Raw genomic sequence first — 26,469 nt, forward strand, 5'->3', positions numbered from 1 at the left:
AATTGTTCGCTTACATATGTTGTTCTAATTTTCACAATGGGAATCTTTAATATGAATAATTGTTCCAAGTTAGAGTCCTCATACTTGACGATTGGCGATGTTGGTTGACACGACTAGGAATTAGTCACGATAGTACAAATCTATGTCTTGCCTTAGACTGAAGTTTCGGAATTAATCCTACACTTTTTTTATTTTGTGAATTCATTCTATCTTCTTGAAATATATAGTTTATGTCGAATCTTTACTACTACCACTGAATTTGTTAGTTTCTACTATAGCAGTTGTCTTGATAATCTTATCTGGCTGTGCTGATATGGTGTAGCAGATTAATCAATGCGCATATGAATCAGGTTCTACGTTTCATGGGACTGATTATCAATTTTCATGCAGTATTTGTGTATCGATCATAAACATAGCTTTGAACTGTCATATATTTGTAAATTTTAAATTTGATTCTGATTTGAAACAGAAAGATGGGATTATTATTATTATTCGTACATTAAATACAACAGTAATAATGCTGCTTACGTAACGCTAAGTTATATTTGGCTACTAGTTAGAAAGATGGTAATAAGGGAAGACATAATTCAACGACAAACACACCAAGGAAGAGAAACATTTTTTTGAAAACTGACATTCATTATTATACATAACTAATCCAAACTTATTTTTTCATAATATAACTTAACTGAGTCATAATAATAATTAAATCCAACTTTAAGGTCAAGTTGTTAGCTAAGATCAACACCATAATACTAAAATGTTTGCTGGCACAACAGTCAAAATGATCTGAAGTGCTGTTAGGAGTGTGTGGTTACGACTTGCTGTTTGGCTACAACATAGAAGAATACTTCTTGAGGGAACTTAAAAAGGGATTAGTACCAATCTTAGCGACCTGGCAGTGTGGTTGTAGTGATCAAAGAGACACCTGATTGACTCCAGTAATACACTGACTTTATAGTAGAAGTCAGTGACACATTAACCATGTATTTTTAACGTCCTATAGCCTGTGATGCAAATCGGTGGATTAAAAAAAGGTGTTACTTTCAGGGCATCATGATATGCGAACCCGATAGCCATCTCAAGACAGCAGGAACGACCGCGACTAATAAAGCAATCGACATAAAATCACCTGGAAAGAAATGGTGCAATATAAAGTTTTAAGAGAAACAACTAGAAGGCAAGGAAATGAATCTAAGTATGTTTAACTTCACAATGTTTATTCAATTCAACTGTAAACTTAATAGGAATTACGACTTCATCTAATTTCATTAAAAAAAAATAAAATATATTTTGACAAAAATAAACCAACTACTAACAACTCATCATTAGTGATAGTAATAATAATAAATACAACTATAACAAACAAAAGCGAAATAATATGCATTACAATACTACAACTTTACTCAATAGTGAATTAATTATATGTAAACTCCAGAAAAGAGCATCGTTTTCTCTCGAACAAAATGACAAGATTCCATCAATAAAGGGACTGTACAATTATATATATATATATATATATATATATATATATGAAATCAGCTGATCATAAAGGGAAGACAGAGGAAGGAGAGTTGGTCAAAAAGTTAACATAAAGCAATATTCTCTGTTTTAAGTATAAATATACAGCCACAGGATGATACATGATTAATAAGTACGAACAATAAATAGAGTATTGATTAATGGCAATCCATAATGTGTTGCATAACATCACTTCGTAATTTACTGTGAAATTCACACATTGGACAGACAACATCCTCATCCTCATCATTACCGACATTATCATGTTCAACAGTATTAAGTCCTTTATTAATCTCATTTCGGTTATCATGAGTGTCGTTGTTGTCGTTATTATCATCAATGATGGTGATTTGATCAATCATCTGATGATTATTTGAACTATTAGTCTCCATGGTAACATCTGTTTCGGTATTACCATCATCATTATTTATAGCGATGGTACTGAGTGACTTTTCAAATATAAGCTGTTCACCGGTAATCGATTTAACAGATCTATTTAAACTCAATCTAGATTCATTAGAATGACTTGACACTGTTAATGTTGATGAATTGATAACGTCACAAACAATATCACCACTGACACCACCATCATGAGGATTAATGAATTTCGCTGAAGATGAAGAGGGTGAACTTGTGGTAGTGGTCAATCGAATAGGTTGATTACCTAACGCAGAAGTAATAATTGCAGTAGTAGTAGTAGTAGTAGTAGTAGTAGTCGTTATTGATGTTGATATTGTCGTGAGAAAGCCAGAAGTGTTAGATACAACAGGTTGTTTTGAATTATTATTATTATTATTTGAATTCTCTTTAAGCATTTCATTAGCATGAGCTGTTTTCTTATGTGTATTTAGGTCGTCAACAGTTAAACAAAATACTGGACATAAATCGCACCCATGAAACTATATAAAATAAAATATTTCAATAAAGATAAATTAACAATTAGAATATATGGAGGTAGATGCATTACGAGCATATGTTTTGCACAGATTCATACAATCAAGTTATTTCTTCTATTTATGTAACTAAAAATATTAATCGTAAATAACGACTTTCGGAAAATTGGTGAACAGAACCTATGCGATCGCCTAGTTATAACTATTCTGTCTGGAATTAAACAAAATACATCATCTAACACAACAATGTCTCATAAATTATTACAGAGAGATGAAATTACTATAGGAGGTAAACAGATGTAATGAATAAAATCTGATCTAACAAATTATGGAAGAAACTACATTATTAAATACAAACAATGTTCAAATGTTTACATATTCACATATCATGGTGAAATACCGTGCTCAGATATGTTTATCTATTCAAAGACTGAGAGTTTCAAATTATGGTGGCTAATTTTACAGGTAAAATTATAGTATAGGAACGAGCTTATGAGAACCGAGAAATGACTTTTACGTTCTATAAGCAGAGATGATAGTGGCTCGCAGTGGTTCTCTCTCTGTGAGTCATCTCTGCTTATAATGCCAGTGACTGAAGGCAATATCGAGGCGATCCGTACAGGACGCATATATGCTAATAAGAGACTGGTCAATTGCAGTACTAAACATCAATGGGAGGATTCAGACAACCAATACAGAAATGAGTTAACTTTCGAGTCTTCACATGAAGATTTGAGAATGAATAACCCCTATCTTATATCACATAAAATGAGCAGTACTAATGCCTTTGTGTAATTGTTCTCAAAACGTTCAAAGTTAGAACCAAAAGTTACTTTAGTCATCATAAAGTGAAATTATAGCGTTAAAAGTTAAAAAATGTTTAAGTCTTTCTATGTGGATAGTAAATCACACGTAAATTAACCCCAAACCCTTAATGCTGATCCTAAACACCAACCAGGAACGATGTAGGAACTCCCAAAAACCTTTCTAAACCTTAAAAGGGCTTTTTAGAACGAGGATATTTCATAGCAATATAGAAATATTTATCACTGTTTTTCGATTTAGACATATAGATTCATAGTAGACTTTAATAAGTTTATTAATTAGATAAAATCTTTAAAATCTTATTTTTTATTTTTTCTAATAATCATTCATTAACAAAAACTTTTCAAATTGGTTATCAACGACGTACATTTTACCACAGATATTTCAATAACCGCTAAGGTTCCTCCCTATACTATAAATCGTATCATTTTAGACAGAAACGTGATAGCAATAAAGTGCTCAATTATGCAACATTTTCTAAATTATTGTACTGAAATCGCAACAACGAAATAGGATGAGATTTTTCTGGTCTCTAAAAATCTCCAATCTTGACTAATCTTTAACATCAAAGTGGGTTCGATGAAAAGAATACAAATTAGAGAACAAAAGAGAATTAGGACCGATAAAAATCTATGATAACTAAGGGTATCACTCAGTTACAGTTATAAAAATGTAGAGATAAAATCAATTATTCGAACCCAAAATGAAACCAGTTCAAAATGTTTAACAATAAACTCTTTATCAGATGAATTTACAGTCGAACTTCCCCATTGACTATAGGTTTAGTGATAACAAATGAACACCGCATTGAAGTGTATAACTAGTGCTCGATTGTATGAGGTGGATAGATAACCTAAAAATAACAGATATGCTTCGAAATAGTAGCAGTCTGTAGGTGACAGCACAATTTCTTTGTAAGTTATATAAACAGTGGGAAGTAACAAAATGTCTTAAAAAACTAACCTGGGATAAGTGACCAATAGCACAGCGTTGGTTACCCCGTTTTAAAGGACTGGTAATAATTTTTGCTGCAGTTATTTTACTTAAGGATGATGATGGTGATGATAATGTCGTTGATGTTGCTGTTATTGAAGTAGAAAAGTTAGTTGTGCCAACTGATTGCGTTTTAACAATTCGATAAAGTTTATTTGTTGCTGGAATTTGGTTTGGTTCCGATTCCTTGTTATGAATACTGCAATAGTGTTTCCATAATGAAATTGCTCGCTCACATGCATATGGACATACAGGACACCAGTACTGATGACTAGCCTAAAATACCAATTTATGAAATACATTTCTATATTACAGCATTTATCATATAGTTATACTAAAATATACTGAGAACTCATTTCGAAAAGATATAATCATGAATATTGAGAGGGATGGGATTTCTTATTCGTGACACGCGGCTACAACTGTTAGCATACTAAATGACAATAATATTTTCAAACGACAGCTTGGATTCAGTCTTATGGGTAGTAATTTCATCTAAGGACTATTAACACTACTAAACATATGCTTTTTTATCCAATATAAAATAAAGGCCCGAAGAATCACAGACTAACATGGCATAATATTAATTTTGTAAGGTTTCTATCAATTGGGCAGGAAATGTTAATTGTCATTAACTAAGATTGAGTTTTTTTTCAGTTCATCACAAATTTAATAACCTTGACCAAACTATTGGATAAACACAGGCATGTATACGAAATATGAATGGTCAGGGAATATTTCCAACCTATTTGTGTTTTCAAGTGTTTATTTATGATGTGTGACCACATGAATTTAAGTGAGATTAAACCAGTATCATATTCTCATTGTCACCTGTATGTGTACATATGCATTAAAATTTAAATTGAATTATTCACCAGGTACATGGGTATGAGCCACACTCTAAATGTGGGGGCTAATTATACCATCCGGTTGAGCAAACAGAAGTAGGTCGAGAGGGGTTTGAACTAGGGATTTAGTGGTCTAAAATCAAACATCTCTACCACTGAGTGACCGCTTTAATGGAAAGATAAGGTGAATTTATTTTAGTACTAGATTCTTTGAATGCATTACAAGGATCTGGCAATTCAGTAGAATGATCAGGTCCAGCCGAGAATACAATCAGAGCAAATGTGTAAACAATGGCTATATAACTGTGGACAATAACAAATCAAACCCTGGGTCAATAGGACAAACTGTTAGTAAACTGTAAAGAAATTATAATACCTCACTTCTTTTTAAAGTATGTAATGCTAATGGTGTTAGATAGATGGCAACGAAGGCTTAACAACTAAATCATACAACTCACAGAACACATCTCCGTGGAATGATAAGTTTGAGAAACCTCTCTTAGTTACTTTTAAAACTTCCGAAGATCAAAAGCGAATGAATTAACGTATACTCTCCACCTCCTAATAACCTAGGGTCCTCATTCATCAACAATTAATTCCATTAATTGTTTTCTTGTTTATAGCAAATGTTGAATGTATGAATTTTTTTAAATATTTCATTTCTGAAGCTACATCCAAATTAATGTTCCATAATATTTTATAACAGTCGCCAATACATTTGTTGATATTAAGTAATAGTAAAAATAATATTAATATAACAGCATTAAACTGATGAATATATTAACGTAATCGTCTGTAATCTAAATATATCGTTTCTGTCAAATTTTTTTCAACTGTCCCGTTTTCAAACTGCTGACGATCGAGTGGATTCGTGTGAGAGTGAAAAGATTATCTGAAATGACAATATATAAGTGGATAAAACAGAAACTCCTCACCTCACCCAGTATCTTATGTTTTATTAAGTTTCAGGAACGATCTACGATTGCGAATAAATGTCATTTAGTAGAAGTGTGCCCCATTAACCTGCTTGAATTTGATATAAAACGATTAAAGGTGATTGGTCAAGAGGAAAGTCAGTTGTTCAGTAAGATCACTCAGGTCACATAACTGGTTTTAAGCATAACCTAGAGCAAGAAATGTTTTGTCCATTTCAACCACTTCACCATCAAAATAAATATTTCACGATTTTTTAGTTACCATGCCCCGTCACTTTCAAAACCGATTAAACGTAGTTTTTGTGCGTTTCAAGATACACGCGTTTCGTTTTTTAGAGAGCAAACAGTAATTTTGGATTGCAAGTTATTGAGATTTTTCTAACATAAAACAGGATCTCCACGAACTAGATGGATAGGCAAACTTGTTCTGTATGTTAATATATTGACAGATATAAGTAGTATGTAACACCAATCGGAAATGGAATGCCTGACAGCAGAAGACTGGATTGAGGAGAACAGGAAGCGAAACAGAGAGCGATTGGAATAATGACTGAATTGAAAGAATCATGAAGTATATAAAGAACAATTGAAGGAAGATGTGCAAATAATGTATTTAATGTATGGTTTTCATATTTTACGAAGACATTGTAATTTTGCATTAAACAAGAAATTGGTTTTCTCCACCTGAGTATTTGTTCACTACAGACTGACACACAAAGCTCAAACAATAATCCTCAATATATTGGGAGAGAAGATAGGAACTCATGAAAAAGACTGATATTGAAAGTAATCAAAATTATAATAGAACAGCTCAGAAGATGAGCAACAAATATGGTCTTGGCATACAAAAAAGACTAGAAAACTGAGAGCGATAACAACAGGCCAGATAACAGCAAACGTCCATGGTGAAATATGAATTGGAAAAAGCACTACCTTTCACATTAGAACTGTCACTGATTAACAAGAAAATAAATAGAGTTCATACTAGCAACAATCACTATAAAAATTAGAGCAGAAAACATTCAAACCGTGTTATAATCAGAATTGAAATCTAGTTGAGCTGTAATTTAACTACATGAGAGCTATGGGGAACAGAGGACTAAATATGAACTATTTATTTATTTGAACACAAACATTGGTATAAGGGGGCACCAAATGCATATGAACTAAAGTTGTATAGTAAATATGACAGTAAGACGGAAGATTTTAAAATAAAATTCAGATTTATCTACTATGTCACATAAACGTTCATATGTTAAAGTAAAAATAAATACAAAATAAAATGAGAAATGTAGAAGCCTATGATATGTCATAGAATAGTAAGAGATAAAACGTAAATGGGACAATATGAATACATAAAAAAAATAATTATTAAATGACAAAATGATAAAATCAGACTGAAAGAGTATAGTCAATAAAATAATTGACTATTAACTATATTCCATTCATGATGATTTCAAAGATATCGACGAATAAAACTAGACTTTGGTAAAGTTTTGTTCTATGAGCTGGATTGTTTGGTCGTGGAGCTCTCATCGTTCCTTTGAACGACATCATCAGCACAAACTTCAGGTAGAAGTGAAGTGTTCGAATTTTCCCACATATGACTCACAGCTTGTTCTGTAGAACTCGATCTTGATTGGTTATTGTTGACCTTTAACCTGTCATTGTTCACTTCCTTATTTTGACTGTATCTCCCATTGACTTGATTCTTGGTCCTATATTTGTCCATAATTTTTCTGATTGGTTGATAAATTGGATAGATTTCAATGTGTTTGTTCAAGTTTGTGCTCATGATGTCGTTCAGAAGAACGATGAAAGCTGCACGACCAAACAATCCAGCTCATAGAACAAAACTCCACCTGAGTTACAAATCTTCTCCACCATCTTAAAATTAGGCTTTGTCTTACACGAAAACAGAAAAACACTGACTTTTATCAATGATTAGAATTTATTGATATGATTATCAATATTTGTATGTCTCTAGGTTTACCCGCATCAGTCCAGGAGTGTACAAATAAATGAGTCTACCAATGTATTTCCGTTTTACAGACGTTTAAATATCTTGATCACAGCACAAATCCTCGAAGGTTTACAAAACTCAGTTTTGAGCACTTACTATCAGTAAGATTTAATCTACCAGTCAATACAGCCAACACATAAGAAATAAACGATATTATAGAAGTGGAATAACTTGTGATTACTATATAGTGGAATGTATATCAATCAGCCATAAGTAACATAGAACCTAGTACACATGTACATTGGTTTACGCAGCCATATTATATAAACATAGTCAGATGAAACTATCAAAACAAATAGTAGGGCGGCTGAAATAATTATGGTATCAATAGACATAGACATTATGGCTGTAGAAAAGAAGACTGATTTGTGAAACAAATAAGCGTAAAATGAGTTTGAGACTCAGCAACAAAGGGAAAACAAAAAAAGAATGTATTTGTGCCATAGTGTGTGATTATTAACAGACCCCAGTCAGATTGTTTGCATCTAACATCATGGCTCAGTCCAACAGTTAAAGACCTGATGGATTGAAACTGAGTCTTGATTTAGCATGTCCCAGCTTTATTCCAACTTAGTACGCTAAAGCATTAAACATTGGACGTTGAGGAAGGCAGTGAGTAGCCATAAAGAACAGACATTTCAATTACATCAGTTGATATAATTAGGGATCTACAGCACAAAAATTTACAAACCCAACAATTATAACACATTATAGACATTTTTCATACAGTCTGAATCAAGAGTCTATTCATACAATGAATATATAAATAAAAACTAACTTGAGCCATATGTAAATCCAAATGATTAATGGTAATAAAATGTGTACTACAAACTGAACATTTCCAACATGGTATTTCTTCGGGCTTCATATACACAGTAATATTATCCGGTAATGAATATGATACAGGTATTGTTGACATGCATAATGATGAATATAATGTAGAAAGATTAGTTAATTTTGAACTCATTGGTAAATTATTAAAATTAATTTGATTATTCTTTGTAGAATCATATTTGCATAAATGGTTACTTATTTCATCTGGTACAGTGAAAAAGTGTACAGTTTGTAAATGAATTATAAATGAAACCATATCCGAGAACACACGACAACATTGTGGACAATTATATGCACCTTTCTTTAAGCGAGAGGCAAAATCTTGCTAAAATTCCAAAAGAATATAATAATAATAAACATCAGATAAATAATATGAATTATGTATACATATAACCATACAAAACTATAAAATTTCCCGTGAAAACAATCGAAGTAAAAAGTGAAAGTCAGTAACTCCAACCAACAAGTAAACACCTAACAAAATGGGGATATTCAAATATTTACCAATCAAACAATCGTATTTACAATTCAACTTTGAAAACTGTATCCTTCTAAACCCAAATGTAAAAACGTCGTAGCTCGACTTAGCTTTACGACTCACCAGGTACATAAATTTGTGTACTTAACTTCGAGAAACACTTTAAGTGTGATGGCTTGTGATACTAGAAGGCTACCCAAATCGAAATAGGTGAGAAGAGGCTCCAATATACGATTAAGTAGATGAAGGTCGAACGCTTTAACAATTAGACGACCGCTGTGCTTCATAGTTATGAATATACCCTCCAAGTGGGTAATTTCGCACTAGTTTCCAATCATTTTTAAAAGCAGTACACAGAGATAGAAAAACACAATCTTAATCCAGTTTTCCGTTAATTACGCAACAGATGCTGATGATGTTTTCTAGATTGGTCAGACGGTAATTTTTAATTACTTAATATCAAGAATTCTTCTTTCCAATACGAACTCGGTAGTACGGTCATTGACGCACGACAACAGTCCAGAGTTAATAATACACACTCCAATAAGAGATAGAGAAGCTGGAATATCAAAAGAGGCTTACATCTTGAACAGAAGTCAAAATCGAAAAGGGACACCCCTTTATATATAGTAACAAAGCATGACATAGGGACACGAAAATTGCTAACATAAAAATTTCAACGGTCGATTAGAAAACAGTGGAGTTTGTGCGAAATTATGAATTCAAAAATGTTATTGTGATTTTTGTTACAGAAAATACATTTACATTAATTAACAAAAACTAGACAGCTTAAAGTCTTATTGGAATGTCCATGACCAGATATTGCTAATCCCATGACACTCTCTATGTTGCGTATTTCAAAAAAAGCTTAAAACAACCAAGACCAAAGCGTAAAAGTAGTTGATTGTTTTGAGCCAAAAATGAGGCTTCAAGCTTTTTACTAAGATTAAGAGCAAGGTAATAATTAAACACAGTTATCATAATCGCTATAAGCACCACTGATATCTTGAAATATCTGTAGAAAATAAAGTCGAAGTAGTTGTATAACAAAAAGGTGAGTAAATAGAAAAGGAAAAACAATGAACGATTCAATAGAACTTTAACTTACAGGATGCTTAATAATTTCATGTAGATAATAAGTTGAATTACACAGTGCTTTTTCACCGCAAAACGCACAACCAACATGTTGGTGTCGGATTACGCCGGCCTTTGTCCAAAATAATTGACCACATAAACGACAAGGAATTGCTGGGATATGTCGTAAACCTTTAACCTAAATATTGGTCGTCACAGAATATGTATGAAAATGAGTCCTATAACAATTGAGTTAACTAATAATTAAACAATGTGAATAAGTATTAACCAATTTAGTGATAGTCGGTAAGAAACAACATACAATCTTGGATTAATACTTAGTTTTTAACAAAAAATTAAAATTTGGCAAAGTATATGGATTTCATTGATGTAAAATACTGAGTCTGCAATTAATGAATTTCAACAAAAATAACCCAATAGTAATCAAAACTTTCTGCTAAATACTGATGACAAACTATCATACTGCGGCAATATATCTAATGGTCACCTTCAAATTAACTAACTATAAGTATCAACTTGAGGGATACACATAACATATTGGAAAATGATTATTCGGCTATATACCAATCAAATCTGTTTGTAGTGCCACTCATTTTGAAGGCACTTTTCCACAAGTTTGTTCCAATAGTAGTGTGGTGTATGCTACTTATGTTGACAGACACAAGTAGTATGTAACACCAGTCGGAAGCGGAAAACCTGGCAGCAGAAGGTTAAGGAGATTGAGTTGAAGAGAATAGAAGGCAAAATAGAAAGAAATTGTGAACTGGAAGAATCATACAAAATGTGAAGGACAAATGATGGAAATTCGCACATGAAGTATTCAGTGTATGGTTGTTCTCATATTTTACCAAATTCTGTAATTTTTCATACAAATACAATCGTTTATCCCCATTTGTGTTCTAGTTCACAACAGTAGGAGCGCTAATACTGATTATACAAATTTATGTGACGACCTATACAAAATTAACTGCTTCTTAACAAAAAATAAGAATGACTAATGATCTATGTCCACTGCAATCACTTTTCTGAACACTTACCACATATACCCCAATAAAGATAATGTTATTTTTGCAAACCACATATTTTTTTCTACTCAAAGAACTTCAAATAAATTTGAAGAATGCAGACGACACAATCTCATTAAGTGATAATAATGCTAAGTCTTCATAATACCCAAATATGAAAGAACATATGGAGTGAATTTTGTATGTGTAAAGTAAGATAAAGATTTATAAAGTCTGGATCTACTCTGATGTTTATATATCAGCAAGATATCTAAAAGTCTACTGGAGAACAACAATAATTTTAAGTATGTGGTTGTACATATTATCAAAACAATTTTTACATCTAATGAAACTATCGAGTAAATAATGTGGATGTATCTGGCTTATCCATGAGTCGTCCAGCCATTACATGTGAATGTTCTGTAACAGTTTAAAAAGTACAATCAGACCAACATCTATTCGTTGATTTTAATATTAGTTTTGTTCATCATAATACTGGAGGAAAATGTAGACCACTGACGGAACACAAGTTAATTGTAAAGTGATTTACTTACAATTCTGAGGACTGATTTAATAAAGTGTTAAATAACAAGACATTACAAACCACCATTTAATTCATTAAAGAGGAAAATACATATTAGCTCTTAACTAACAGATATGAATTGACTCAAAGTATCTTGAGAAAACGACTAAGCTGTCATTTGTATTTTATGTAATGGATTATTACATAATCTAAATATGATGTAACTAGCAAGTGCGGAGTATATAAGTCACATTAACATGGCAAAAAACTATTTAGTAATACATGTATTCAATCATAACTTTAGTGACACTTGGTACAATGGGACACCAAGACATTTCGCACATAAACTAAGATGACAACTTCGAAAAACGAAAAATCATTATCCAAATCTAGTTATCCAACTCGTTGTCATCGAGTTACCAACTGAAACATTTGATTTATCTCAGTCCGAGCATCAATATACTGTACAACACAGAAAGTAGTTGAATGTCTCAGTCTAGAACATGAACAATTACGAAGCCGGTAGAGTGTATTGATTAGAAAAACTGAAATGTGACTATCAGTGTAATGTAGAGTGAATGTTTCATTGTATTTGGAACTCGCCAACTGGATGCGCCTTCATCTCAAAATTGTACTGATTAAACTATATGGTTGGCAGATTTCTTACCATATCTAATAAATAAAATGTTACGAAAAATTTTTACAGAGGTGAAATAACCAAAAACCTATCATTTAGTCAGTTAGTCATAAGCAACTGTAGAACCTAGCTACTAAGTACATGTATCAATCCAAGTTGCTGAAACATATCACAACAAATTAGCACAATGAGATAAAACTATCTAGAAAACTACTAAAATAGTAGAAGTAGTAACATGTATTAGCAGCAACAGAAAATATCGCACCTATGTTACTCATAAATGTAAAGATCAATTTTTATTTCTTATGAAAAATTCACCTAATTTTATATAGACTTATTTATTGTGTGCATATATATTTTTTGTATGGTACATATGAAGAATAAGAGGAATCTGTTGAAATATTTTATACTGTGCTTCGCAACTTAATACTTACTCTATGACGAGACATAACGTGAAAACTTTGAATATTTGTTTCCGTTGGAATGTTGGAAGGGCACAGTTCACACGGAACTTCTAACATTGGCAAAACACGAGGTAAACTACGAGGTTGACTCCCCAGGCTTTGTCTAACTTGACCATTAAGTCCCAACTGAACACGAATAGTATTATCTCTATTATTATTAAGTGAAGATTGTAGTTGCAATAGATTATCAGATGCTAAACCAACAGAAACTGGTATGACAGGTTTTGGTTGAATAGAAATTTTCGATTGGTTAGAAGAGAGGAAAGATAAAAGAGTTGGATTTGATGACGATAAAACAGGCCATGATGTTGTTGCAGCCGGGATTTGTGTATTTCCATGCATAAAAAGGTTAGGCTGTTTATTGATTGTAACACAAACAGGAGGCATTGACTCCAAAGGTAGAGCATATTTTACTGAAACAGTTGGAATTGTAGTAGGTTGACTGACTAAAATAGATGGTAATATGGAGCCTGTCACAGATTTCGATGCCAAATCAGAGACGGAAGTAACGGAAGACGAATTAGGTAAAATACACACTGATGATATATTGGTTAGATTTACACCAGACGACGATGAGGAAGCAAAATATTGTTGAGTTGGTAAGGACGATGAAACTAATACAGTAGATAAGGAAATAGGTATAGCACTTTTAGAATTGCATGTTCTGATTTGCGTGGGAGTTGAATTGTAAAATGATACAGTTCTATAAAAGAGATTATATAGATAAAAGTCACATCTTGATGGTTGAATGAAAGAATCAATATATTTTTTGTTATATTCCAATGAGTAAACAAATTGTATTTCTGACGTTTTGCGACTTAATGTAAGCCACTCCTTCAGAGTAAATAATTAATCGAATCAAACTAACACGAGTTCAAATAGTACAAAGGAAACAACGCAGAATATTTCTAGTACATTCAAAATCATAATAGGTCTGCATATGTCAATGTCAAGTTATTCTTGGTCAAGGTGGATTTATATGACCTGTCACTGTATTAATTTGTGTATCAGAAGGTGGATATGAAAAATCTATGCACTTGTGATATGAAGTAGTGCGGTTGAAACTGAGTATATTGTGTGTTAAGTAAATAAAGTCATATGTGTTTGTCTGGATAAACAGTCCAGCTTCGATGAATATGGAGGCCTTCTCTCCTATTGAAGGAAGAAGGGGTTAGCATCATGTGAAACGCTTCGGTTATTCACCTTTCTTTATAATTAGAAAAGTCTTCTCGAATTAATTTCATAATTTTTATATCAATTTGATGATTATTAAACATAGAACACATAGATATTGCTGATTTAACTTGTAAATTTCCTAATTCTACAGGATTCTTAAGTTGTTTTTATAAATTACGTGTTCCTTGGCACATGTCGAGATCTCACGGGAAGACTCTCCAATGTTTAACACATCACAAACGACACAACCCAATCTGTAGACACAATTCTGTATAAAAGTGAATGGGACCTTATCTTTTATTCTGTCTAAAGAGTTTCTTGGTGTTGGTTGTCTTAAAGAAGGGTTTGATTTTGTTAGTTCTCAAGATCCGTTGTAATTCTTGCCTTACCTTGGTGGTAAGGTAAAACCACTTTATCAATCCAAGATCTTTCATTAGATATATTACTTATATAAGAACAGTTTTACGTCAATATGTTTTCAATAATATTCTTAGGGAAATTATTAAATCATAAAATATTTATTATTTCGTTTTTTCGTTAAGTTTGTATTCTGAAGTAATGATATTTGTTGCTCTTCTGAACTGTTTATCCAGACAAACACATATGACTTTATTTACTTAACACACAATATACTCAGTTTCAACCGCACTACTTCATATCACAAGTGCATAGATTTTTCATATCCACCTTCTGATACACAAATTAATACAGTGACAGGTCATATAAATCCACCTTGACCAAGAATAACTTGACATTGACATATGCAGACCTATTATGATTTTGAATGTACTAGAAATATTCTGCATTGTTTCCTTTGTACTATTTGAACTCGTGTTAGTTTGATTCGATTAATTATTTACTCTGAAGGAGTGGCTTACATTAAGTCGCAAAACGTCAGAAATACAATTTGTTTACTCATTGGAATATAACAAAAAATATACTGGCTAAATGGGATGTTCTAGAAATAATAAAATGAATGAATGCTATGTTGAGTGTCATCTTAAATAAGCCATATATATATATATATATATATATATATATATATATATATGCATAGAGAGTCACATTATTTATTCTACTAAATGATGTTCCAATCGACATATTGAGAAAATACTGGTTCTCAACTGCTGCTTCACATCCTTTTGGCAAATGCCCTTTCAAAAAAATTAGAAACCAAGCCTTTTCAGACAATTCATTCATGTATATCTATCCTTCACGTGTCACGTTTTATTTTACATCAACCTGATTATGATTGTAAACAAGCACGACTTTTATTTCCAAAATATTACTTATTAAACAATTTTGGATTATAAATTATTTCTACAAAACAATATAAGCATATGTATCAATTGTAAGCCGCTTCTACTACTGTAGTAGTAATGACGAATTTATGAGTTTAATTAGAGATTAGAATGAGGCTACCAACTCTAAGATATCTTAACAACTACAGAGGTTATATAAGTACTTTGAAGGTAAAACAAGAATGAAAACTTGCTTGTTACAGAACTAATACTTTTACTAGAAACGGCCGTACAAAGGTTTTCTCAAATGTTAATAATGAAGTCCATAATATCAATTCAAATTCAGAGTGACGCAACATGAACATTAATTATCTTAATTCGTGTTCGTTAACAACCTTATAAAATGACTTACCTCTCTTAACTAGGGCTTTATACTCGAGTTTAAAATTACTTATTTAGAGATTCTATCAAACGTGAACAACAACCTAAAAACACTATTCGTAATATGAATATTGAGTGTTAATGTTTCTTATCTCCTAACTATGGCCTCCCTCACAACTGTGTAATAAAACAAATAACAACGCTATGTAGCACACTAAGATCTTTGCATTCATATTGAAGTTGAGGAAGAATTACGAACATCAACGGAAAATACTCTAAGATTCTACTAGCCAAAAGACAATAGAAGCTAATACCCGAGACTGTATAGGCAGAATAAGAAAGCAATCAATTGTGATGAGAGAGGTATTTATTGTCTACAGAAAAATGAAGGCGATGAATGTGACAAATCTAACTGAACGCTTGAAATGGTTTTCAAAGCTCTTCTATAACCCCAGGACAAATCTACACGACAACTTGAACACAAGAGAAAAGGCGCGAAATATGGAAAGAATGCTTTTCTCCAAGGTCCCTTCATGTACAGAAAATTTAAGGTATTTACAGCATTTCAGATGACCTCGGGCTTCTGGAACCCTATTAAACATAGTGGCAGGACAGGTATTCGTCCGATAAGAAATATGACATGTGACTTCACTTTCTAGATGTTTCTGAGAAACTTCTATACAGGGCCCATCTGGGTTTTTTCGAGAGATATTATGGACCCCCCCCCAACAAAACTCACAGCAATAATCAATGCATCATCTAATGATGCATTACATAATAATGACGTAATAATAATAACTACTATCATTATTATTATGATCTCAAAGTCATTTTAGACCATTCACTTCAAAAACCCAAACGTAACAGATAATCTTATATCTTCAATTTATAAACTAATATCAATTAGATTACAGGATCTTGTAACAGGAGATAAAAAGAGGAAATTCTAGCAATAAATGTAGATATTAACACCAATACTCCTGAATTATGGAATATTAATACTGCGAAAAAACTAGACGATAAGACCTAGCATAGAATCTTGGAAAAAATATTTATGCAATTTCATCGATGTTACTCATGAGTAGCCCTTATTTCTTTGTAGATTTTGCAATACCGACCAATCATTTTCTCAGTTTAGTGTAACTCAGCAACCAAACGCAAGTCAATCCACTTGACTTTCAGCTACAAACTTCGTGTTTTCTTTCTTTACTTTCTAATTTGATTTCTATACTTTTCCTCATGTTGACCAAACCATTTTCCCCATCCGTGCAGAGCAGTACAGTGTTCATTTACCTCTTTGTCTTACCAGCAGAATATTGTATATTGGTCTATCCACTGGTTTTATTTTAAAGAAGAGAATACGGCAGCTTTTTGTGGTTAGTAAAAATCCAAAAAACAACTCCATATACGGATATAATTCGACAGTCCTCTTCAGGCACATGTACCAATATTATGGTTACATCGATTCTATTGCAAAACTTAAACATATTACACGAATGTCATCCCATTGGCTTCCATATTATGAACCATTTACTGACTCTGGGGACTGAGTGCAATTTGAAAGGTGGTGGAGCCATAGTATATAAGTAAGCTATATGGGATTGAAATCTGTCAGTTTATCACGACATCCTGGTTGGAGTCACAGAGATAGAACAACTCATCAGACGTTGCTCACAGTAGAAGCTCATGGAGATTTTAAGTTTCTTTTTCGTTCGTCATGAAAGAGAGAGGAACTCCTGTGATTGAAATAAACCTTTCTTGGTTTCATTTTCAATCGAATTATATTACCTATTATTATGCACTATCCATGTCCACCTTTTTATTCTATCGTACACCCCCTTCCCTCATATATTTCTTCACAATCGCATTCCTTTATTTGTGTGATAGTATTTACCCTTTTTAGAGCCCAGTTGTACCAAAATATGCCAAACAAAATAAAACAAATTGCTATTTTTAGTTATTATGACTATTTTTACTTTCTTGAATGTAAATATATAGTTAACACTGAACTCAAACTTGAATGCCATTATTTGGATGAAAATACAGCACATGAAATTTTTGAATAACGGGAAACTTCCGAATGATTAACGAGAGTAGTAACCAGTCAACTGTAAATATTTCAACTTTACAGGACGTTATTCGTGATCAGAATATTTAACTTCATAGCTGGGTGACGCGGATTTGAAGCGTACAGAGAGAGTCAGTTCCTTCAAATGGCAGGTACGGCTTGTTGGGAAGTGTCAACTGGCATGAGGCCTAAGCGCAGGGCTTCCTGACAACTAGTTTCAAACATGATACACCGGAAAAACTACTATTTTAATGCGCTGGGGATTGAGTGAAGAAAAACTAAGGAAAATCATTAAATACTTTCGGTACGTAGTAATTTGAACAATTATTTAGCGAACTAAATTCGTATATTTTCCGAAAAAATATGCGACAAAATTGTGTATTTTCACAGCTCTAATCACGAACTGATCTTAGACCACCATTGAAAACCTAGAAGCACTGGACGACCGTCTCATTCTAGTATGCGACTTCATAGCAGTGGTCATCCACAACTAAGATCAGTTCGTAATTTAAACTGAAACTTATGCAATCTCCATAATGTCCCTATACTAACAGACGGTATCTTGTCTCAGTCAGTTAGCTACAACGTAGGACCAGGCACATATAAGCATCGGTCCAAGTTGCCACATCTCATTAGTACAACAAGATGAACATCAAATCCACAGTAGTTACTTCAATGATAGTAATATATGAAAGAAAGACTGTGTATAAGGATATAATACAGGAAGAAGTTTGTAGAAATAAAGGCATAAAGCAATTTTAATCTCACGGTTTAAGGGAAGATAAGGAGTGTATACACCTACGCTAATGTGATCGATTCTGAGTCATGTAACTCAGTCTCAACCACTGGCTACGATAGTCGCACAGACCACAAGAGGACTGTATCTTGTCTAAATTATCACTAACCATTAATATATGAGAATCATCAAACTCTATTAAATCAAAGCATACAAATATAATAAACAGATTTAAAATGTACTAAACAAAAAACTTACGAAGGAATCGATGCTTTTGGGAATACAGATTTTAAACTGTTATTATGTTCTAAAATTCTCATTTTTGATTGAATCAATGGTTTACATTGGCCTGGATCAACAAGTTCACCATAAATGGCTGATATTGCTGCACAACATCTTAAAGTATAAGACTGAGAACTCCAGCCACCAAATTGATTTATTCGAGCCATTAACATACGTTGAATTAATGCATAGAGAAAATGAGCAACATGAATAGGTAAACCGAATCGAGAATACATAGTGGGATAAAGCATAAGACAGGCTAATGCATGAGCGTCACATCCTGACCATGGAGCACTATTGTGTATTGACGGATTACTTTTACATGATATATGTATTGAAATATCGGAGTGCAAATGATGAGAAGAATGTCTAGTTAAATTAGTCTGTGTAGGGAAGCCACATATAGAACATAAGATAACTGTTGATTTTTCTATACGCCCAGGGGTTAATTGTGGATGCATGCTGCAATTATAATTATTTTTAAATAAATAAAAGAAAACAATGATTTCAATACTTACAACTATTCTCTTTTATATTGTACCAAGTTCATTGCATTCATTCAACTACTACATTCTAGGTGCACTTTAAGCTATACATCAAATAATTGAATTGTAGATGCTTTCAGGTTTAATTGAGAAAACATTTAAAATATTAATCTACCAACTTCTAGTTTCGATTTCCAGGTAGTTTTAACTTCACTGACGTGAACTTGCTAATTGTTGTAGATTGCTTTCACCATTAAATGCAAGTGTATCATAAGTGTTTAGTGGGTTGTCGGCTCACTTTTCCTTGCGTTCTTCTCTTCTCCAGATTGTTTTACATACACAGCTCTGTATGCTCCTCCAGCTCACAAACTACCTGCAGGTCAGACGTAAACCTACCAAAGGCGTTGAAAGTTACACATCGCCAACCTGATTATAGATAAAATTACACCATTTGAAATCAATATCCATCAAGATTAATCAACTGGGTAAATAACCTTTCCAATTGTATAGACTTTCTATAATTTACCGTCGTCAATATCTTGAAGTAAAGCTTAACTTAACAATGAAATATATATATATATATATATATATATATATATATATATCAGTAAGTAGAAATAGAAAGACTGCAATGAAAGCAGACAGATATACTACAATAAACAAGCTAGAAATAGGTACACCATATATTTACGAATGGTCCATAGAAACCTGGCTTAACTGCGTTAGCAAAACTACATAGCTTAAAAAGCATGTTAGTCTTAGTGGGTTGGTGTCTGATAAAATCTCAGCACTTGTGGTGGTGGGAATTCCTTACCCCAAATAAAGAGAAATTGTATTGAACAGTCTGCTCTGCACTATACTATGGCTGGGAAACATGGTTTATGCAAATGAAAGACATGAGTAGACCGTAAGTGTTCAGTAATAGATGTCTTTGAAGCATTGCTTGCGTATGATGAAACAACCGAGTGAGTAATGTTGTGTTTAGGCATAGGGTGCTAGGGAAATATGGAAATCCCGTTGATGAGGTAGTGATTCTTTACCAAAGGAACATGTGTTACATAACCCCAACCACTGACAACATAGACGGGAGGTGTTATCTGGTGCTGGAGTGAGTTGGAAGCTAGGGGCGGCCGAACCAAAACCTGGGATCAGTTCATGAAGTTACTAACTGTTGGTCTGAGCCATGATCGTATCTACAGAATACTTAGTTAGAGTACATACGATAATCAGGATTAGTAACTGGAGAATTTTGGTAACAACTCAGGATCGGTTACAAAGACCCAGATGTATCCAGTCTTAACCTGGTTATACATCCTTAGTCCCAATATTCCTTTTCAACACTTCTTCATTCTTCATTTTCGAACCATATGCTCAATGTTTAATCATTCTAATTATTATTGATAACAAATTGTTTTGACTCCTTTACCACTTACCCTGTTAACTTTATCTCATCGTACTAATATGGTACGGGAACTTAGGTTAACGAGTAATTATGCTGAGATCGATGTTGATTATAACTGACTAGTGCTACAATTTCGGAATACCAGATAAGGTGGCATGGACATGACCTACAAATTTCCTCCCAGTAGCTTTTGTACCTGGGATTGAGTACAAAAAGATGAGAGACCGTCTAGGCCCAGTGGAATGAAAGATAACCATGTAGGACACTTTGATCCGTCACCATCAGTAAACATTACACAACTCTGTAAATTGAAGTGCTATCAGATATAGTTTAAAATAAAAGCAACTCTGATCCTGTTGTAGTTACTCATTGGACAATCCAAAGATTTGAAACGCATATTTTAAAATAACGAAATCTATCTTGATTGTTTCGCTTGACTGGACTACATACTCTATCTTTTGATTGACATGACTCTTACTCTGTATTCTATTTTTTCGGTGTTGTCAATTCACACTATGTGGTGGACTGAGTCGGGGTTCGTTTGTATCGAAACCTTAGTGTTGTGAACACACTTCTGAAACGTACATGTAACTCATATTAAAATGAAACTATAGTGAGACTATAAACTCACCATTGAATAATAAGTAAATATTAACTATATACTAACAGTTAACTTTGTCCCGAAATTCTAATTTCTTAAAGGCTACTTCAACTACTTATCAAATTGAGACCCCTGAGGCTAGTCACACTACAACAACCTGAAGTAAAACAACTTCTAAATAGATTAAAATACTGAGTAATAAATAATGGTCGGTGAAAACGATTAGTGTCTCATCCTACTCAAAACCAATCAGTTGAATACACATGTATTTGGACAGAAAATTGGTATTCTTAACGACATTTAAGCTAAATTAAACAGGTAAGCACCCTATACTAGGTATAATCTATTTTATTTTAACAGGTGTGATACTACTTTATGTGTGTTAGCAGAATATACATTGAAGTAAAGCATGTTGCATTCGTGATTGTGTTGATGCACGGTGGCTGGCCCATTCCTAGCCTATTGGCACCAGCGGATTATTGGAGAAAACAGAATTTTCTCGCGTAAAATTATAAACATGCTAACGTTTTTCTTACTGAAATTCACTCCGATTCAACTTGGTTTATTTGAAATATAATTACGTACTTGTCCAAGCCATGTTCTGATTTTGGAGGCCAGTCAAGTGAAGCGAAGTGTCCGAAGAATACTAAGCAGTAAGGGTAGCTAGGTTATATACGGAGATCTTAACAATTCATATGATCAATATATTATACTAATCTACTGTATATAATATAAAGGTATCTCTGTTCAAAAGCACCTATATCCTATAGAAATCAGAAAGGGGGAAATTTTTAGGTATATCAAAGCAATACAATAATCTAGTAGTGAGATAATTCTATATGAATAAATATTGAGTTTACTATCATTGATACTACCACTATATGGCAGAAATATGTACCGAAGCAACTGTAAAAAAAAAGAGAACATTGTACTAACCGTTGGAAATGACTTTCTAGTAAACGCTGAGACTTATTCACTTGTCCACAGACAAAACATGTATATGGTGATATATTTGAAGAGGAATCGAAGATATTTACAGTGAGTGGGATAAAAAATCGACTAATCAGTTTATTGCCCAGTAATTCTGCTGCATTAAGCATGCAATCATTGCAATCTACTTTTTCAAGTCGTGTTTTTTTGGGTATTACTGTTGAATTAATGTTAATTAGTTTCTGGTGACCTCGTTCTAGATGTCGTAATAATTCTAAAGCAGATGTAGGAACATAGGGACAACGACAATGATTACAATAATTCCATATGTCTTCCCAACGTGGATGACGCATTTTTGGTTTCCATTCTAAATGAGAAATATTGATAGTTTCTATATTGACTTTATCTGTAGACAATCGAGTTGGTTCCTCATCAACACGTCTGCGTTTACGTCGATTACTCAGTAATAACTGATGGGGAGTTACTTCTTTACCAACCGCTGGCTCATACTGTGAACGCACAAGTGCTGAACCTAAAAATGAGCAACAAATAATTAAGCAGGCAAAAAACATTAAAAATGGGAATAGTTTCGGTCAATATTATATATTGACTGTTTTAGGAATGAATATCACAATACATTGATGTTAAGTGATTAAATTTTATGACCGATTTCAAATGACTTTACACTGATTATTGATTAACTTTGATCTCTTCTAAAACTACAAACCGATCCTTCTACCAAATATTTATAAGTCAAAAACAACATATGTTACTTCAAAGTTTAATCGTGCAATAAAGAGTACATTCTAATGCTAAGTTTAGAATTCTGATAAGTCACAATTTCAAATATATCATGGGGAACTACACATAGTTACAAACAGGACGATCTGGTTTCTAAATTAATTGAGCTAACATAATGACTGAAACTACGTTATTATCAAATGATTCAAAAATACATAGAAATCAATCCATTTCTGTTTATCAATCTTAGTTTTGTTTAGCATGGTTCCTCAACACAGAAATTCGAAAAACCCGGTGACGGAATTATCCTTAAAGCTTTTTGGCTTAACCAAACATTAGGACTGAAGAACGCAACTCGATAATTCTCTGCATATTTGTAGATCATATGTGAGTTATAATGACACCATATGGCAATGATGGGGTGGTTTGACGATTAAATGCTTGAATTCACCCACTAGTTTCAAGGTATGAACACAGCTCTCATTAATTGGGTTTAGGCAACCACTTAGTAATACCAGTTTCTGTGCGAAATAGTGACTCAAAGCTAAATAAACGAACTTGATAACTACGTTCAACTGACTAACAACTACGATATTAAAAGCACAAATCCTGAAAATTGAAGTTGGCTTTAAACTTATAACAAACTATATAGTTTAAGCTCCTACTTTTCTAGAATACATTCATAGATTTCAGGCGTATGATGAACGGACGAAAATCATTATGATGACCAGAAAAAATTGAAATATGTGATTGAAAAAATAAAAATGAAACGAGCATGTTATTTGTTAATATAATTACATTAAAACATTTTCTCAGTATCAGTTACATTCCGACCACATAGAAACTTTCAGAATAACTTTTAAGAATCATTATAATTGGTGAGATTATGTTTGTCCTAATCATAAAAATATTTAATAACGAAATACACATTAAGAAACACAGTGATGCATATTATTTGGTTTTCGATATAGGTATCGTTTATATGAAAAAGGGAAGGTAGTTTCAGCTCACTCATAATTACTAGATAGATCCTAGGAGGAAATCGTTAGTATTACACATCCAACAACAATCCTCATTATCAGGAATGAAAGATTTATTACTAACCATGAACATCATACATATTGAAGTAGCAAGTGAATATAAAAATAGAATGAAGCTCACATCCCCATAACTTCATGTATATGTGGGAGACGAGATCGATCCCTACTAGAAAAACTTGATGATAAACGATAGACCACTCTGAATATTTTGGTATTAAATACTACATAGCTATTATCGACAAAATGTGACAGAACGAAGAGAAGTGTTCGTTAACTCGGTGGTTAAGTTATCTGGTTGCAAGCTTGATATGCCCTTCATTGGTTTAATATCTCATATATAAATGCAAACATCTCTGCATATTAAAGCCTGATAAAGATCTAATCGGGAACAATATCGATCGCTAATTGTATTCAGATAGAAGTGTTCAGAGAAAAGTCTCGTGATAATAGGCAACACCACGTTATTATAAAATAGAGGTCAATTATGAGAATATCTGCAATGTGTCTACAAAGTGAAAAGATCTAACCTAATCAAAAAAGACACGTTTCTACAATTACCCGATAGCCATACACATACATATATAATGTATCATGCCTTATGAATTTGCTTGAATCTGGAGGTGATAATAAGCAAGGAATGAATTCGAATTCACATATGATTAAGAGCCAACCACTTCTGAGACTATTTACTAATTTATGGCTGCACAGCGCTCAATATAAATGAAGAGGAAATATAACAAAAGCAAGACACAAGTTAAATAAAAAAAGTCAAAATGACTTTCGTCAGAGTAGTTTTGATATTTACGAGGTTCGAAGTAATCATTTTTTTAAAATAAGTAAAATCTAGTAACCTTATTGTCCCAGAATGTTCAGAAAAATTACTCCATAACTACAAAACTAATGGACCTGAGATTCAGTGGTCTAAGTACACTAATTCCAATTATTATATTACAATCCGAATCTCAATCCCAATTTAATTGATATATCTAGTCCTTTCAACAAACACGGCTGAATCTTTATTATCTGAATATTTATCTAATTATCGAGTCGTATTGATTAAATTATGACATTAAACACATTCAAAAAGTTACATGGTGCTACAAATCAACTTCATGGAAGCTTCTCAATATCCAACTTACCTATACGAAGTAGAAACTTAACCACAGGACGTGGACTTCCTTTCTTATCAACATTAAAGCCAGAACTAGATGGTCCAGATGGAAGTATATCAGTATTAATAGGAGTTCGGGGAATTGTGTGAGACGGTAAAAGAACCCGTTGGTGCATGACTCTCAAATAACTACGAGGGACGACGTTATTAGCATATATTGCACGGTAGTTTCTAAGAGGGTTGAAATCCTGACTACTTGATTCAATATCACAATAAAGAACAACATCTTCATTAGACTCATTTCCTTTGACTACTTCAGGAGTGATAATCACTGTGTGATCTTGATTTGATTTTGGGGCAATTGTTTTAAATGAGGACGATGAAGACGACGGTGTACTCGTTAATGGAGTCTTTGAAAAAGAGATAGTACAAGATGTCACTTAAAACAAAAAACATGTTTAATGCTAACACAAACTCATGAACGCGATATTGAAACTCTAGATCCATTCTGATAGTTAGAATTCACCGTTTCGAACCCCGTGATAGTTACGGAAAGATTATAATATGGAAATCAAATTTAGTGGAGAAATGTACAGACAATGTTTGTAATATGTTCATTCTTCCAAGACTTATGAATCTATCCAACTTTGGCATTATCGGATTCAAATTACATCAACAGTATAAGGATTGATGATATTGTTAGGATAACATCAAATTGATAACTATCAAAATGCTAAAACATTTGGGAGACTTATCAAGCTTCTGGCTAGTTTATGGATTTCAGTAAATCCATACTTAGTAAGTGATCATTTTAAAGTGAACCATCCTGTCACAGAATAGGGTCCTTTTAAACTTACACCAAAAAACAACGCATTGCAAAAAAATCTTTACATTCTTAAGTGAACTGTGATTTTTTATACATTACATTAATGATGCATAAAATATTGGTCCTGTTCGGTTGCCTATAAAGTAGGTTGTCGCTTCGTGATGTCAACAGTCTGAGTACATGACCACTAACTATATGATCCAAAAGTATTGATTAACAGAGAACACAAAACTACTTGTGCAGCTAAATTGTTATAATACTATTCATGAGTGGTTATTATAATGGGTTCAACTAGTCATTTCTACATATTTTATGAGAAACATCTAAATATTTATTATTTAAACAAAGGAGCACCAAAATATGTATGCGACACATA

At 32.8% G+C, this 26,469-nt stretch overlaps 2 protein-coding genes across 2 annotated transcripts; one reads left to right on the forward strand and one right to left on the reverse strand.

The window, feature by feature from the left end:
* Nucleotides 1–1,565: 1,565 nt before the first annotated feature.
* Nucleotides 1,566–24,236, reverse strand: Smp_139060 (hypothetical protein; the record flags this gene model as incomplete). Its single annotated transcript, XM_018800066.1, has 8 exons — nt 1,566–2,185; nt 4,238–4,508; nt 8,817–9,197; nt 10,459–10,623; nt 13,044–13,776; nt 18,934–19,251; nt 22,382–22,907; nt 24,221–24,236. 8 exons carry the CDS (start codon nt 24,234–24,236, stop codon nt 1,680–1,682), a joined length of 2,916 nt encoding a protein of 971 aa, XP_018653916.1. The 3' UTR covers nt 1,566–1,679.
* A 983-nt stretch (nt 24,237–25,219) lies between these two features.
* On the forward strand, nt 25,220–25,456 carry Smp_198540 (hypothetical protein; the record flags this gene model as incomplete). The annotated part of the gene is given in 2 exon segments (XM_018800067.1): nt 25,220–25,414; nt 25,418–25,456. Coding segments are annotated over 2 exon segments (234 nt in total).
* Nucleotides 25,457–26,469: the final 1,013 nt, after the last annotated feature.

The sequence above is a fragment of the Schistosoma mansoni genome, chromosome W (assembly GCF_000237925.1).
Source record: "Schistosoma mansoni strain Puerto Rico chromosome W, complete genome".
Taxonomy (NCBI): domain Eukaryota; kingdom Metazoa; phylum Platyhelminthes; class Trematoda; order Strigeidida; family Schistosomatidae; genus Schistosoma; species Schistosoma mansoni.